The sequence below is a fragment of the Cicer arietinum genome, chromosome 6 (genome assembly GCF_000331145.2).
Source record: "Cicer arietinum cultivar CDC Frontier isolate Library 1 chromosome 6, Cicar.CDCFrontier_v2.0, whole genome shotgun sequence".
NCBI classification, from domain to species: Eukaryota; Viridiplantae; Streptophyta; class Magnoliopsida; order Fabales; family Fabaceae; genus Cicer; species Cicer arietinum.
In genome coordinates this window covers 55,595,968-55,613,039 of record NC_021165.2, presented here as the reverse complement: position 1 = coordinate 55,613,039, position 17,072 = coordinate 55,595,968, and the positions used below count along the sequence as shown (strand labels likewise).

Below are 17,072 nucleotides of genomic sequence, written 5' to 3'. Positions count from 1 at the left end.
TTCTGTTATGTTGAAGGAAAGAAAACCCAAAAACCTCACATCAAAGCCTTTGTTTTTTTGTAATAATTAATCTTGTTATATTGAATTTAAAATAATAATTGTATCAACAAATATGGACAAATGAGTTTTAGAGTAAAATTGTGCAACTGCTTATGAATTTCACTCAAATTGTAGAAGCAAGTGAAAATCTTTGTGAATGTATCAAGTACTACTGATATTTAAAGGATTATCTATATAAAAAAGTCTAATAAGTTATAAATCTGCTAAATACAAACTGAAATCATAATCAAACAATTAGATACGGTACTAGAATTTCAGTTTTGTCTAAAGCAAGTGTCTTGCTTCCCTGAGATTTGTTCTTGCCTAATACTTTTGGAAACAAAAATAGGTAGGCTGCTCCCTAATGCCATAATCTGATATTTTTTAACCCAAAGTTTAACCAATTTTTAATTCTAATTGAATGCTAGGAAATAAACAAAAATATAAAAGAAGAGCAGGTATTGTTAGAAGGCCTTGAGCAGAGGAGGCATGAAGCAGTGGCAAAAGCAAATGATCTTAAAGTAAAATTTGATGAACTGTGTGGTATGGTGCATTACTTGTTATTTCTTGAGTGTGTTCATATGCAGTAATGTTAATTTAACTATAGAAATGTTGTATGGTGAATAATCTTGTGTACCCTAACAATGTAGAATCAGCAAACACTGAGCTTGCTTTCCTTCAGAAGGCTGAGAGTGAACTAATGGATATTGAAAGAGAAATAGATTCAACCAAAAAGGTATCTTTTCTTTATTCTTGTGCAGTGCTTACACATCTGATCATTTCTATTGTTATTTAAATAATAACTTTTTCTTAAAAAATTACAGGCAAAGGATCATTATGATAATGTCATGAAAAACAAGGTCCTACATGATATTAAGGAGGCAGAGGAACACTATCTGGAGCTTACAAAAAGGCGTGAGGTGCAATTTGATTTATATTAGTCATCTAAATTTGTAGATTAAATCATCATTGCCACATTTTTCACTTGAAGGCAAAGGTAGAGCTTGTAGTCAAAGATCCTAAGCTTCATCACCTTCTTGGTTTAATTTCAATTGAGAAAGTTGAAATGCTACTTTTAGGCCATGAGGCTCGTCTTGAGCATTTTCATAAGATGTATACTCCTTTTGTAAATCTTGCCACGTCTATTGTGTCGAATGCCAATGACGAGACCAAAGATGTGTCTCATATTTCATCACCATCCGCTGAAGGTTCAGGTGAATGTGGTGGCCATGGTGGACTCGGCAGTCGTGGTAGAGGCGTTCCCAACTCATTTTAATGTTCGGTGTGCCACAAGTACGGTCACGATGGTTCAATTTGCTTCCATCGCTTCAAATGTTTTTTTTACTCGATTCAACTCCTCAAAATTGCAACATCGCCTCACCATGGAATTCTCAAAGTTGCAAAATTTTCAGCAACCCTCCATGCCTTTGCAAGCATTTTCTTTTCCCTTGCTTTGGCCATACTCCAAATTGCAATACTATGGATCATCTCGTGTACCACAACTCATGGTGCCCTCAGGGTCTCGTCCTCAAGTTTAGATTTAGGTAGTTAATTCAAGCGGTTCCCAGCGAGATCCCGCTGTCCCAGAGTGAAACAAGATTCCTGCGAGATCCCACTATTATTTTGTTGTTTCTACTTTCACCTAAGAAGAAGAAGTAGAATATGCTAATGAAGATCATGCTTATCTTTGATTATTATGCTAGAACAAACATTTGGGTTTTAATTTTTAAGGAACTTCAATATGCATCATCTTTATTTCCTTGACTTTTGTTGGTATTTCAATGTATATTTTGACTAAGAGTAAGACTTGTGGATTTTTATTACTAATTATGAATGTTTCAGAGTTTGAGTCATTTGTTAATTTTACATTAAATATAGGTTTATATATTATTATTCGTGTAATTTTTCCAAAAAATAGCAGTTATCCCACCTATTCCGGAACGCGCTATTTTGCTATCCCAGTTTTGGGGTTGGCCGCGACGCACCACTATCTGGGATTAACTACCTAGGTTTAGATGGCTAACTAACACCCGTCAAATGGTCTTATGAATCTGGTGCTGCTTGCCATGTCACGTCCAATGCTCAGAACATTCAACAACCCTCACCATATGAAGGACCCGGTTAAATTGTAATTGGCAATGGTCAAGGTTTGTTTGCCCTTTCTTCTGGATTCTCAAAAAAAAAAATCACTTATTAACCCTAAACACCAACTTGTGTTATCTAAACATAACCAAAAATTTGCTTAGTGTCAGTCAATTTTCCAAAGACAATCATGTTTATTTTGAATATCACCCTAACATTTGTCTTGTTAAATGCCGGGCTTCCTTTGAGATTCTTCTCAAAGGACACCTTGACAAAGATGGCCTTTACCCGTTTCCGAACATCCTACAACAAAACTGCATCTAGTGTTGTACCCTCCAACTCCACTGTTTCTCCTTCTACTCATTGCAAATTTACTGTTATAAATAGTTCCATTGCTAGTTCTTCATTTTCCACTTGGATTTCCAAGTGCTGATATTCAACGTATTGTACTCAAAGTTTGTAATATCCCATTCTCTAATAAGAGTACTGATGATTTTTGTTTCTCTTGTTGCTTGGGTAAATCACATAGACTACCTTCTCATTCTTCTCAAATGGTTTACAATGCACCTTTTGAATGAATTTACAATGATTTATGGGTCCAAGCCTCCTTCACATCCACAACTGGATTCACCTATTACAACACCTTTGTTGATGCTTTTACAGGGTTACATGGTACCTTTTGAAAAAGGAATCTGAGGCTCTTAATATTTTTCAGTAGTTTAAAGTCATGGTGAACCGACTTACTTTCTCATGACCAAGTTCATGACTAAGTAACTTCATGACCAAGTAATTTGGTGGCCAAGTTTACTTGCTTGTTGGCTAACTACTATGGGGCTTACTAGAGTTAGTTTGTGTTTTAACCAACACTTATATCGGTTATTAAATCAAATAGATTATTCTAGGCATCTAGGCGATACTTCTCAAGCTGTATGTAACTGATCACATTTAGTTACAGTTGTAATCTACCAAACTAAACTGAGATACATGGCATAGAGAGAAAGCAAGAGAAACTGAAAGTATCTGTACTCTAAAATTGATTGAATAAATCAGATACATTGCTGCATCTATATTTATAGAGTTATTTTGTTCTTTTATCAACTCTGTTACAGTTATTAACTACTCTTATCGCGAGGCTTGCTTTAACCAATGCATCTAACAATTATTAAATCATATAGAATATTCTAGAATCTAGATGAGTAACATATAACAAACACTTCTCCAGCTAGATGATACTCATACTCCATACTGCCACACGATGAGAATAACTCTAAAAGGACCTTATTGTTCTTTCAAAACCTGTGTAGAATATTTAGAATGGACTATAATCCATCCAGCCACATACAGCTATCTCCAAACTGCCCTATAGAATAGATTTCTCGATGTCAGTATAGTTAGGATAGAACTGTTTGTACTCTATATTTTGTTAGACTTAGTAGTCGAACAGAGTCAGTTATGCTTTGCTGTATTTCTCAATGCTGTTATGCTTTAGCTGGCACAGTTTGTTAGCCTTAAACCAGTTTACAAATACTGTCTGTATAATTAGTGTTGAAGTCGTGGGATTTTAGAGAAAAGGAGAAGAGAAAATAATAAGGGTTTGAATATTATTGATAATAGTTTTATGCTAACTTGATTATAAAAGACTCAATACTAATCTCTATTTATAGAGAAACATAGACTCAATCCTAAATAAGGAATAAATCATAATAATAATGAGACATATTCTAAGATATCTCTATGATTATAAATTGATCCTAAGAAATAATTTAAGATACTCTAATATAATATAAAAGATATTATAAGATATTTTCTAATATTCTAACACTCCCCCTCAAGCTAAAACTTACTAAGCTTTAACTTGCTACAAGAAAACAATGTTTTGCTCCACAAAATAATAAAAAATATGGAGAGGCAACTCAGGGATGCATGTGAAGTCGGAAAGAATTGCTATAATTATAGCCTAGCCAGATAGTCTGATTGATTATCAGCCTGAGAGAAATTCATGGCAGGCAATTGAACAAAGCAAGTTCAGTTCTTCTAAAAAACTGCATTTGGAAGCTTCAAACCATAATAATGGAGACTCAAAATATTTAAACTTGAATCTGCTTCAAGGAGAGAAAGGCAAGGCCAGTGCATCTAGATCAAATTGCCGAGATAAAGTAAGTCATGAAAATAAAAGACACCGTTAGAATAACCACCAACGGAAGAAGTTATCACTAATATAATTCATATGTGGAAAAAGGGACACCACCGAAATGATCGTCGGTGGGAATAGAAACCACTGTTATAATATATTAGTAAGAACTAAATTGCATGACAAACATCAAAGAAGAAGCAGCGCAACTCTAACGAAATGAAGCCATGATCGATCATCAAAGTAAGAAAATGCGTCCAAAACAGGAGAGATAACGGCTGTTTGAACAATGACACATATTTTCGTTGATCAAAATTGGAGAGTAAGGGCAGATCTGGAACCATCGAAGAGAGAATAATCGTGCACCAAGAAGAATCCCATCAGTTGAATTGCAAATCTTCCAAACCTGTCAGCTAAGAGCCCATTCATAAGGGCTGCAACAGCTGCCACGACAAAGGCTGGAGAGTTTCCTCCACCAAAAATCCGATCCATTTGTTTCAAACACCTTTCAACAGGGTAATCCCCAAATTTTCCACATGGTTTACACCCCACAAAATGAGTCACAAGTAGCCACCTATGATCACAAAAAGCAGGATGATAATTCTCAATCATCTCTTCATAACGATCAACCAAAATCCCCCAATAACCATGCAAATAATAATGATTCTCAAAGTAAACTTTACCATCCCAGTGTTCTTTCTAGCGCTGTGATTTTTTTCTCTAAATCATCGTTGTTGCCGCTACCTATAAGGGCTACCTTCATGGGAATATTCCCTAATTGTTGGGAACTCGACAGCGGAATAGAGGCGAGATCGTTCAAGGAGGATCGAAATAGGCTCTGATACCATGTTGAAGTTGTGGGATTTTAGAGAAAAGGAGAAGAGAAAATAATAAGGGTTTAAATATTATTAATAATAGTTTTATGCTAACTTGATTTCAAAAGACTCAATACTAATCTCTATTTATAGAGAAACATAGACTCAATCCTAAATAAGGAATAAATCATAATAATAATGAGACATATTCTAAGATATCTCTATGATTATAAATTGATTCTAAGAAATAATTTAAGATACTCTAATATAATATAAAAGATATTATAAGATATTTTCTAATATTCTAACAATTAGCATTATGCAGGAGTTCACTTTTAGTTAATATATTTCATAAACACTATCTTTAGTTCTCTGAATCTAATTTGTCCTACAGCTTTTTATTATTATATCATTTGGGTATGCCTTTCTTATCAGTATATTTAAAGCCTGAATCTTAGGCAAGAATTATGTTTTTGGTCTAAATTGTTTCACTTATTATTTTACAGTTGCATTTTACTCGTATATCTCATCATGTCAGTGCCTTCACATTCATTATTGCACATAAAAAAACTGATTTCTGTCCTGAATTGAAAGTTCATCTTACTTATTATTGCTCTTATGTTTTGATTATTTTGGGTGTGCGAAGAAATCTACTATGTGAGTTTCATCATGTCTCGTTGCACTCTGAAGATTTTTTTTAAATTTATGTTATACTATTACTCCTTAGGCATTATTTAAGCTTCAAAGATATAGTAGTAACTACAGTTATTGATACTAACCTTGGCTGAAACTGCAGGAGAATGTTGAAAAGGCTTCCATAATTTGCTGTCAGAATGAACTTGCTTTGTTAGGAGGTTGTGATAGCAAAACCCCAGAGGAAATCAGTGCCCAATTAGATCGTCTAAATCATACACTTAGGCGTGAGAGCCAAAGGCATGACTTTTCTCTCTCACACACTATACACACACACATTGAACTATGCTTTTCATTAGTTTGGGTTTTCCTCTGTAGGTACTCTGAATCAATTGATGATCTGAGGATGCTATATGCGAAAAAAGAGCGAAAGATTCTAAAGAAGCAGCAAGTTTACAAAGCCCTTCGGCAGAAACTGAATGTATGTTTTCTTTGGTTGTTATCTTACCATTAATCACTTTTTATGGATATTGTTTGGATCGTAAAATTATTTCTGTGATTTCTCCCAAAAGCATAAGTTTATGAGTTTCTGCATTGTCTAATCTTAACCCAAAGTCAAAGGGCTCCCATTCACATGCTTCATATAAGAGTTAAAGTTTTTCACTTGGTTCAGGAAAATATACTCATTCTTGTTGGATATTTGCTTCTAAAACTATTGTTGCAACCTGATCTTTTCCATGTAGAGTGAAAGTTAATGCAAATTAATCCTTCTATGCTCTACAAGTCTACATTTCTGTTTGAACTATGTTCCTTTACAGAATTATTAATTATTAATGCTACTCCATGAAGGTTCTCATCCTAATATTTGTTGTGTTATTGTAGTAAGATGACTGGCAGTCACTTGTTCTTCCAGTTTGTGGTTTCTTAGTGTGGATAAAATAGGAATGTAGGATTTTACGGTTCTGAATAAATTAGCAAGACGGAATCGTAGAATTAATGAAAGGACTAGTCAATCCTGACTCTCTGAATAATGGGGTTTACCAAGCTGTTATCATTAGTCAATAAAGCAAATATTTCTACACTTAGTGTTGAAGAATCAAGGAAAATCAAATTCAATTCTCTATGATTTTATTTTATTCTCTTTATTTTTATGATTATGTCATTATTATTATTATTATTATTATTATCATTGTAATTTCTTTTCCTATATAAACAATCTAAGACTTAAGTAATACTAATAAAACAGGGAGTAAATAGGAACAGAGAGAATATGAATTCTGCATACTTTATTGGTTGCCTGCGGTTATTAACCCCAACAAGGCAGTTCCACAAATACAAACTGTCACACAAGAACAGAAACTGACATAAATAACCAATCCTCTAGGAATTAGAGAGCCTGGTCTCTCCCAAACGAAACAAATATCCAATGCCTATCTCTTCCCCCTATTCTCTATTTATTTAGTAATTAAGTGGAAGTTATAAAACAGTTATTACAGCAGTTAAAACATTAAAATGGCAGTTACTAACATAATAAAACATGAAAGTATTATTCCATTACTTTCTTCGCTTAGCATGTCTAATGGTAACCTGTTAGTATCTCTGTGAAGGTGTTTGACTATTTATGACTTTTGAAATGTCAGAAATATTAATCAATTCATGTCATCCTACTGACTTGGCGATTGGCAGCTTTTGGACATGATGTCCGTTTTGAAAAGAAAATCAGAATAGCGTGGCACTGGCAGCCATGGATGAGTCATATGACCTGGTTTCTTGAATTTTTGGTGTGCTACTCTGTGACGTTGAAACTATGGCAACTGATTGAAAATTTGTAGAAGGGAATACTTAAGACTGAATAGTATTTTATTTCTTTATGTATGAGTGAGGAGAATATACAATATTTATACATGAGGCTAACCTAATTTATCCTTAAAGATTAATAAATTGAATCAGCTAAAAAGGGAAACTAAGAACTCCCAAAAATACAATCGAGATAATATCTTAACTATAACAAAATTATTCAACAAAATCTCAACACTCCCCCTCATAGTGAATCATATACATCAAACTTATCACATATTTACGTTAATAGGTTATTCGTGGACCCCTCCTTGGAATTGATGAAGGAAGTTCTAATGACTCTAGAGATTTTTTTTTCTCTAATGAAATATAGGCCTCCTAAATGATTTGTCCTCTTGTGAAAGCTAAATGCCTATCACACACAAGTTCCGTAGGTCAAGCTTCACAATAATGCAGTTTCTGCGGTAAATGTTTCAACCACAAAATTGGTCAACTACAATATGTTTTTTGCTCCTTCATGAAACCAGATTTTCACCCATTAATATGCAGTTACTCAAAGTAGACCCCCTATCACTCACACTCTTGCCCAATTGACATATGAATTCAGTGTTATAAATGTAATCCCTATGATGAAAACAAGCATAGATATAGTTCACAATCTTATTCAACGTTACATAACCAAACATTTTGAGATTGACTGCCACTTCCTAAAATAGAAAATTGATGCTGGGATTATATGCCTACTGAAGAAAGTAAAAGACAAAATACTTTCATGTTTTATTATTACAGCCCTAAGCTGTTTATATAGGAAAAGAAATTACAATAGTAAAACTGAGTAATAATGATAGAATAAAAATAAACATAATAATATAAAATAAAAGAGAATAAAATCTAATTTCTCTCGATTCTTCAACACCCCCCTTCAAGTTGGTGCATAGATATCTGTCATGCCCAACTTGGCTATAAGTCGCTCAAAATTGGGTCTTGCCAAACTTTTTGTCAAGATATCAGCAGTTTGCTGGTCGGAAGTCACAAATGGCAGACATATAACTCCAGCATCAATTTTTTCTTTTATGAAATGGCGGTCAATCTCAATATGCTTGGTTCTATCATGTTGTACAGGGTTGTGAGCTATACTTATTGCTGCTTTGCTATCACAGAACAATTTTAAGGGTGAGTCAACTTTCATTTTCAGTTCGTCCAAAAGTTTACGAATCCATAAAAGTTCACAGATTCCTTGAGCCATTGCTCTGAATTCAGCTTCTGCACTGCTTCGAGCAACAACCCCTTGTTTCTTCCTTCTCCAAGTAACTAAATATCCCCAAACATAGGCACAATATCCAGTGGTGGATTTTCTATCAGTAATTGATCCTGCCCAATCAGCATCTGTAAATATAGAGACTTCTCTGTCATTAGTTTTCTTGAAGCACAAACCCTTTCCAGGATTGGATTTCAAGTACCTTAAGATTCGATAAACTGCCTCCAAGTGTTCTTCATAGGGAGAATGCATGAATTGACTTACAACACTCACAGAGAAAGCGATGTCAGGTCTAGTGTGGGCTAGATAAATAAGTTTGCCGACTAACCTCTGGTATCTTCCAATCTCAACAGGAACACTGCCTTTCTCCCAAAGTTTAGCATTTAATTCCATAGGAGTATCTGCTGGTCTACACCCACTCATCCCAGTTTCTTCCAAGAGATCTAGGATGTATTTTCTTTGAGAAACAACAATTCCCTTCTTTGAGCGAACAACTTCCATACCAAGAAAATATTTAAGCGCGCCTAAATCTTTGATCTCAAATTCTTTAGTCAAATTTTTCTTCAATCTTTCCATCTCAACAATGTCATCTCCTGTGAGAATAATATCATCTACATATACAATTAAAATTGAAATTTTACCAACATTAGAGAACTTCATGAACAAAGTATAGTCTGATTGTCCCTGCATATATCCTTGCCTTTTGACCGACTGAGTGAATTTTTCAAACCAAGCCCTTGGAGATTGCTTGAGACCATAAAGGGATTTTTGAAGTTTGCACACATTTGAACCAAATTTATCTTCAAAGCCAGGTGGGCTATCCATGTATACTTCCTCCTCCAAATCACCATTCAGAAAAGCATTCTTTACATCAAGTTGGTTAAGAGACCAATCTAAATTCACTGCCAAGGACAAGAGAACTCTAATAGTGTTTAATTTGGCAACGGGAGCAAAAGTCTCTGAGTAATCAATGCCATATGTCTGAGTAAACCCTTTAGCAACCAAGCGTGCCTTGTATCTTTCAACTGTGTTATCAGAATTATATTTCACAGTAAATACCCATTTACAGCCAACAGTATTCTTTCCTGTAGGTAATGTCATGACTCTCCAAGTTTGATTCTTCTCAAGAGCTCTCATCTCCTCAAGAACAGCTTCTTTCCACTTTGGAATTTTTAGAGCCTCCTGTATATTTTTTGGAATTTCTACAGTAGACAACTTAGAGGTAAATGCAGCAAATGAAGAAGACAATTTTGAGTATGACACATAATTAGACAAAGGATATTTAGTGCATGATCTAATAGGTTTTCTAATTGCAATAGGAAGGTCTAAATCAGGATACTCGACATGACTCTTAAGAATAGAAGAAGACTTACATGTATCAAGATGATGTGTTGGATTATCTATTGGTTCAGAATCTTGGAAGGGTCGGAGAATGGGTCCTTCATTTCTCTGTTTATGGTTTCTTCTTTCAAAGACATTTCCCTTCCAAGTAGGGTCAATTGTAGTAAACCTGCTTTGTGTCTCTTTATCTGAGTCATTATGTTGTGGCATTTCAGGTGGTCCTTTATTATTATTGAGATCAAGAATTTGATCATTGTGATTTTCATTTGAAATTGTCGCCCCCGAATCTGTCGAAACCTCATTCATAAGTGGATTGAGTTTCAATATGGATTCTTGGGCATTTTCTTTTGGTGCATCAATATAAGTCTCAGAATTTTGTGACAACACTATATCACTTAAAGTAATGATGTTTTCAAAAGTAAAAGATGAATCTTCCTTAAAATTTCCCCCCTGAAGATGAATGTCACTAAAAAATGGTTGATTTTCAACAAAAGTAACATCCATGGTTACAAAAATTCTTTTTGATTTTGGTTCAAAACACCGATACCCCTTCTGAGTTGGAGAGTAACCGGTAAACACACATTTTATTGCTCGTGGATCGAGTTTGTCAAGGTGTTTATGTTCATGAACAAAAGCAGTGCAACCAAAAACTTTTAGTGGCAAATCAGCAGAGACACTAGTCAAAGGAAAATAATTTCGAAAAACATCAAGAGGTGTATGAAAATCTAAAACTTTAGATGGCATTCGATTGATTAAATATGATGCAGTTAAAACAGCTTCACCCCACAAATATTTTGGAACCTTATTTGCAAATAGTAAAGCTCTAGCAACCTCAAGAAGATGCCTATTCTTTCTCTCTGCAATTCCATTTTGTTGGGGTGTATTAACACAAGAACTTTGATGAACAACCCCATTTGCAAGAAAAAAATCGGACAAAAGTATATTAAAATATTCTTTACCATTGTCACTTCTGAAGACTTGAATATTTGTTTGGTATTGAGTGTGCACCATTTTAAAGAAATTTTTGACAACCTGTCCAACTTCCGATTTTTCTTTCAATAAATAAACCCAACAAATTCTAGTATGATCATCAATAAAAGTTATAAACCATTTTTTATTAGAAAATGTGTTTATTCTATTAGGACCCCAAACATCACTATGAATAACTGCAAACGGTTTTGATTGTTTATATGGTTGTGCAGAAAAAGAAGAACGGTGATGTTTAGCAAATTCACAAGTTTCACAATGAAATAAAGATGGATCCTTCTTAGAAAATAATTTAGGAAACAAATGTTTCAAATACGGAAAACTAGGATGTCCTAACCGTAAATGCCATAACATAATATCATCATTATTAGAAGAAACAAAAATAGATTCAAAGCAGGTACTTGTTTTTTGTTGGTCTTTGAAGTCGAGTCCATTGTCAAGATAATAGAGTCCTCCACTCTCCTTAGCATTGCCAATCATCTTCCCCGTGCTCAAATCCTTAAAAGTGCAATGAGAATGAAAGAAGTTAGCTTGACAATTTATATCCTTTGTTAATTTAGTAATGGATAATAGATTACATGATAAATTAGGAACATGTAAGACATCTTTTAAGGTTAACTTAGGTGACAGAATAACAGAACCTTTCCCTGCAATGGCTGAAAGAGAGCCATCTGCAATTTTAATTTTGTGGTTACCTGCACAAGGGCTATAAGAAGAAAATAGACTCGACTCCCCAGTCATATGATCAGTAGCACCAGAATCAATAATCCAAGTATGGCTGGGAGTGACACTAAGTAGAGCAGTATTTGGAAAATTACCTCTCTGAGCTATAGAGCAAGAAGAAGTTTGAGACTCAAGAAGTTTGTACAATTGATCTAACTGTTCCTTGGTGAAAGGAGATGGGCTTGAAGGAGACTGCTTCTCTTGATCAGATGTACCAGCTTGGAGCGCATGACCTTCGTTTCTTTCTTTTTTCTTCCAATTTAGAGGTTTTCCATGGAGCTTCCAACATGTATCACGTGTGTGCCCTGGACGTTTGCAATGTTCGCACCATGGTTTCTTGCCAGCGCTCTTCCCGTCTTCATTTTTTGTGACTAGGGCAGAGCTTTCAACCTCACCAACAGAAGGTGACTTACCCATCATAACACCTTGTCTCGCCTCTTTTCTTCTAACTTCTGAGAATGCTTCCCGAAGTGATGGCAATGGGATTTTTCCCAATATTCTGCCTCGGACTTCATCAAGCCGCTTATTAAGCCCAACCAAGAACATGAATACACGGTCGTTCTCCTGTCTCTTAAGAAACAGAACACTGTCCTCACAACACTTCCAATGATCATCATAGCAGAGATCCAATTCTTGCCATAGTGTCATCAACTCATTGTAATAGGTAGTGACATCTCTATCTCCTTGTTTGGTATGCCACAATCGTGATTTGAGATCGAAAATTTGAGAAGAATTCTGAATATCAGAATATGTTTCTTTGACAGCCTCCCAAACTTCCTTGGCAGTAGGCAAAAACATAAAAGGTTTTTTGATTGTTGATTCCATATTACTAAGCAACCAAGCAATAATAACAGAGTTCTCAGATTTCCAAAACCTGTATTTTGGATCAGTTGTGGCAGGCATTTGCACCTCTCCTGTTAGGAAACCATATATTCCCTTACCGTCTAAAATCAATCTTGCGGTTTGGGACCATTCGACATAATTTTTTCCATTTAGTTTCTGGATTTCAACCTTGAGGGTATTAGAAGTTCCCTCATGGCCAAAAAAGTTGGAAGAATCATTCTGGCTGCTTAGGCTGCTGCCACCGCCACTTATGGCGCTGTCTAAATTGTCAGGGTTGTTGACTACGTCTGATTTTTTTGCCAAACCATCGTCGTTGTCGCCGCTACCCATAAGGGCTACCTTCCATGGGGTATTGTGTGCCATTAGGTTTAGCTCAGTTGGTTAGAGCGCCAAACCCTAATGGTTGTGGTAGCTCAGTTGATTAGAGAGCCAAACCCTAATGGTTGTGGAAAGGTTTACAGAACCCTAACCAGAGCTCTTGATACCATGAAGAAAGTAAAAGACAAAATACTTTCATGTTTTATTATTACAGCCCTAAGCTGTTTATATAGGAAAAGAAATTACAATAGTAAAACTGAGTAATAATGATAGAATAAAAATAAACATAATAATATAAAATAAAAGAGAATAAAATCTAATTTCTCTCGATTCTTCAACACCTACCTTTTGTAACTTCTAATCTGCAAACTATCAATATCCTGATTGCTGACAGAAAGTTTGGCAAGGTTCAATTATGAGCGACTAATAACTTAGTTAGGCATGATAAAGATATATATGCACCAATTGGAGAATCAGGAAAAATATGATTTGATTCTCCATGATTTTATTTATGATCTTTTATTTTATTTTATTTTATTTTATTGTCATTATTATTATTAGTCCTAACTAATGGGACAGCTATCAATGTAATTTATTTTCCTATATAAAAAATCTAAGACTATAGTCATAAGACATCAAAGTATTATTCCATTACTTTCTACAAGATGCAATCACAAATTGAACATATTTAAGGTGGTTTTATTGTTTATTGAAGGCTTGCCAGAATGCTTTAGAGTTTCGAAGGAGAAAGTTTCAGACTAATGCAACTAATCTCAAGCATCAGCTTTCTTGGAAGTATGAATCCTTTAACATGAATCTTTTTTGTTGATATGTATTCCATTGTCAGGAAGAAATTTTTTTCTCTCTCTTAACCCGGTCTTTAAATTATCCTCATCATCAGATTTAACGGCCATTTGAAAAAGAAAGGGATTAGTGGAGTTATCAAAGTTGATTATGAGGAGATGACCTTATCGATTGAGGTAAATTTGTATTCTTTTGCTATAGGCCTTTGACAAATTATTATTATTTTATTTATCTTTTAATGATAATTAGATTCAAATTGGTGACATGTTCCTTGCATTTCATTTTTGTTTATAGGTACAGATGCCCCAAGATGCATCAAACAGAGCTGTTCGAGACACAAGGGGGCTTTCAGGTTCGTGCGTTGCATAATAATGAATATGGTGCCATTATAGGATAAAATATCATACTCTCGTTGGAGGATAAACTATCAGTTCTTTTGTCTCTTTGTAAAAAAAAGTTATTTTGTAAACATTAATTGTATTGAATGTTCTTATGTAACTTTGGGATTCTAGGGAAAACCAGAAACCACATATAAGAGGACATGTGTACAATACAATTTAGGGGTATAACTAATTCTAAAAGTTACGAGGCACAACAAAGCTAGAATAGAACAAAGAAAATTCGTATAAATTAATTTAGGAAAACAAAACACAAATCTGAATCAAGAGAGAATTGATATTTTAATAGCTAGCATGAGTCATTGTAGACATCATAAAATGCTATCATTTGTCCTAATTTTGTGGTTTTTCTATCTGTATTGTGATGAAAATTCAAAACAAATAAGTAAAAATTGTAAAAATTAACTTTATGTATCCGAAGTGTCCATGAATTGTCCAACACAAGTACAACACGGTCAGGGCTGCAATTTTTAAAGTGTCCACTGCCTCGAGGAAAAGGAAAAAGAATGAAGAGCCAACAACAAATTATTTTGTATTTTGTTTCTTTTAAAATACAATGACCTAGCACACATTAGTTTTAGTACCCAAACCCACAACTATCGAGACAACAGTATCTATTATCTACAATCTTAAATCTTGAGTAAGGGTGAATTATATGGGTTAATAAGCCATTAGATACCTCTAATTGTTACTTTAATACTTAACTTTTCTGCAATTTATTTTATAACTTTCTCACATTTTGTTGTGCGTGCATTTATTTATTTATTTAATTATATATTTGTTTATTTTGATAATTAGGTGGGGAGCGCTCTTTTTCAACTTTGTGCTTTGCATTAGCCCTTCACGAAATGACTGAGGCCCCATTTAGAGCAATGGATGAATTTGATGTCTTTATGGTATGGTTGTTGACTGCTGATAATTTAGCATTAGTATTTTGCCTGTGTACTCAATAAATTATTGATTTTCTTTGCTCGCTTTGTGAATTATATCGCTAGATATCTTTGGTTGTTGGAAATTAAGCATCTTGTATACAAAGTTTTGAAATCTGTTTGTTAACTAACAAACTTTCCTACTATGGAACTGGGTTTGATGTTCAGGACGCAGTAAGTCGAAAAATCAGCCTGGACACTCTGATTGAATTTGCTGAGGCACAAGGATCCCAATGGATATTGATCACCCCACATGATACCGGGTATTGGTTTCAAGTTACATGATTATTTGTTGTGGGGATTGCTAAAATATTGGAAATCTTGTTAAGTGGTGCCTGTACTCGATAATTTATTATACTAGTACTTGACCTAAATATTACTTTAAGTAGGTGTTAAGAACCAGACCAAATAAAAACATAGCAAAGTAATGGGAGATAGAAAGTTTAACTTTAAATTACTGTTTAAGCTAACCCTGCACTTCCAATTAAAACTACATAATTAAGTTTCAGTTTGGACAAATATATACTTTTAGAAGAAGTATTTATTAGAGTACAGAATAATGTACAAAACAAACTGTAGATGCAGTAGTATTAACTGCACAGAACTAGAACTAACCACACAAACTGTATACACTGCACTCATTCTATTGTAACTAACTGATGCTGACTCAGCATCAGTCGGAGCCAACTCTCTAGAACCTTCTACCTATATAAACTGACGCTAGTTCATTTCATCAATAATAGAATCTCTCTTCATTTCAGTTTTTTCTCAAAGGGACGAATTCATTATCATCACTCTCTCCACATTTGTAATAATATTAAAAAAATCTTTAATTTAGATAGCACCCCGATTTTAAGGATTAGATACTAGTCTAATGATATTATACTAGGATCATTTTATCATTGAAGTGACATGATGAATGATGAATATATTTTTATTTCCATATGGCGAATATCTTGAACTCGATCTAAGTGGGTAAGCTCTCTAGTGTTGACTGTATTTGTGCTTTTGTATGTGCAGCTTGGTGAAGGCAGGGAACAGGGTAAAGAAGATGCAAATGGCAGCTCCCCGTTCTTGATCACCTGTGATTATCTTTATGAAAATCTCTTTTGATTTATCTGTATCATTTTTGCGTTTCATCATGTTTCATATCTAATTATATATACTTCTATGATTTTATATTTTATTTTTAATGTGTTGTGTTGGTTAGAGCTTGTTGGAGATGGCATACCTTTTAAATCTGATTCTTTGTTAATGTAAATAGTTAAAATTATTTCCATGTTTCGCTTTTTCCATATTCCATTTAAGCACTTTCCTCTTTGATGGATGAAAAATATCTAATGTAATCTTAAAACATTTTTAGAGGTTTGGTCAGTCCGTAATGTGGAACATCTCCACCAATTCTCTACACTCTCAGCTTACTCTCTCTTCAAAATCAAAGTGCAAAACTACCACTATCACATAGAAATAAAGTTGCATAAATGTCTTTATTTACAAAATTCTTGAACCATACCTTTTATTTTTATTATTTTGTTGTTATTAAGTATAAAGTTATTAAAAAATATTGTTAAATATAATATATATATATATGGATAAGATCAATTGACACTATGGTGTTAAACTTAATATTATGACACTTATAATAATTCTTTATCACATAAAATTTATTGTTGGATTGAATATTATAATTACATCAATTATATTTATAAAATGACATTAATTTAAAATTGTTTAATGTCATTTAAATATATTAAAATTAACCTGTTTAATAAAAGTTTATGACTTTAAAAAATAAAATGGCTGATTTAATATTATGAGTTAAAAAACTTATCGAAGGTGTTATATTTTCGGTTTAGCATCATTTTATCAATTGATTATATATATATATATATATATATTTAAGTCAATTATCCATTAAACCTTAACATATTTTCATTAAACTGTAATTCATATGATACAACTAAAAATTCATTT

The 17,072-nt window shown here is 33.8% G+C and overlaps 1 protein-coding gene across 3 annotated transcripts in view; it reads left to right on the top strand.

Moving 5' to 3' along the window:
* Positions 1–16,377, top strand: part of LOC101503376 (structural maintenance of chromosomes protein 6A-like) — a 58,966-nt gene extending 42,589 nt beyond the window's left edge. For all 3 annotated transcript variants that reach the window (XM_004514451.4, XM_027330518.2, XM_012719929.3), the window contains 11 exons: positions 468–582; positions 690–775; positions 864–959; positions 5,864–6,000; positions 6,079–6,181; positions 13,683–13,762; positions 13,869–13,947; positions 14,066–14,123; positions 14,968–15,065; positions 15,267–15,361; positions 16,119–16,377. In XM_004514451.4, coding sequence (XP_004514508.1) covers positions 468–582; positions 690–775; positions 864–959; positions 5,864–6,000; positions 6,079–6,181; positions 13,683–13,762; positions 13,869–13,947; positions 14,066–14,123; positions 14,968–15,065; positions 15,267–15,361; positions 16,119–16,176 — 1,005 coding nt within the window. In that variant the 3' untranslated portion in view covers positions 16,177–16,377. The remainder of the gene's footprint in view (positions 1–467; positions 583–689; positions 776–863; positions 960–5,863; positions 6,001–6,078; positions 6,182–13,682; positions 13,763–13,868; positions 13,948–14,065; positions 14,124–14,967; positions 15,066–15,266; positions 15,362–16,118) is intronic.
* The last annotated feature ends 695 nt before the right edge of the window (positions 16,378–17,072 follow it).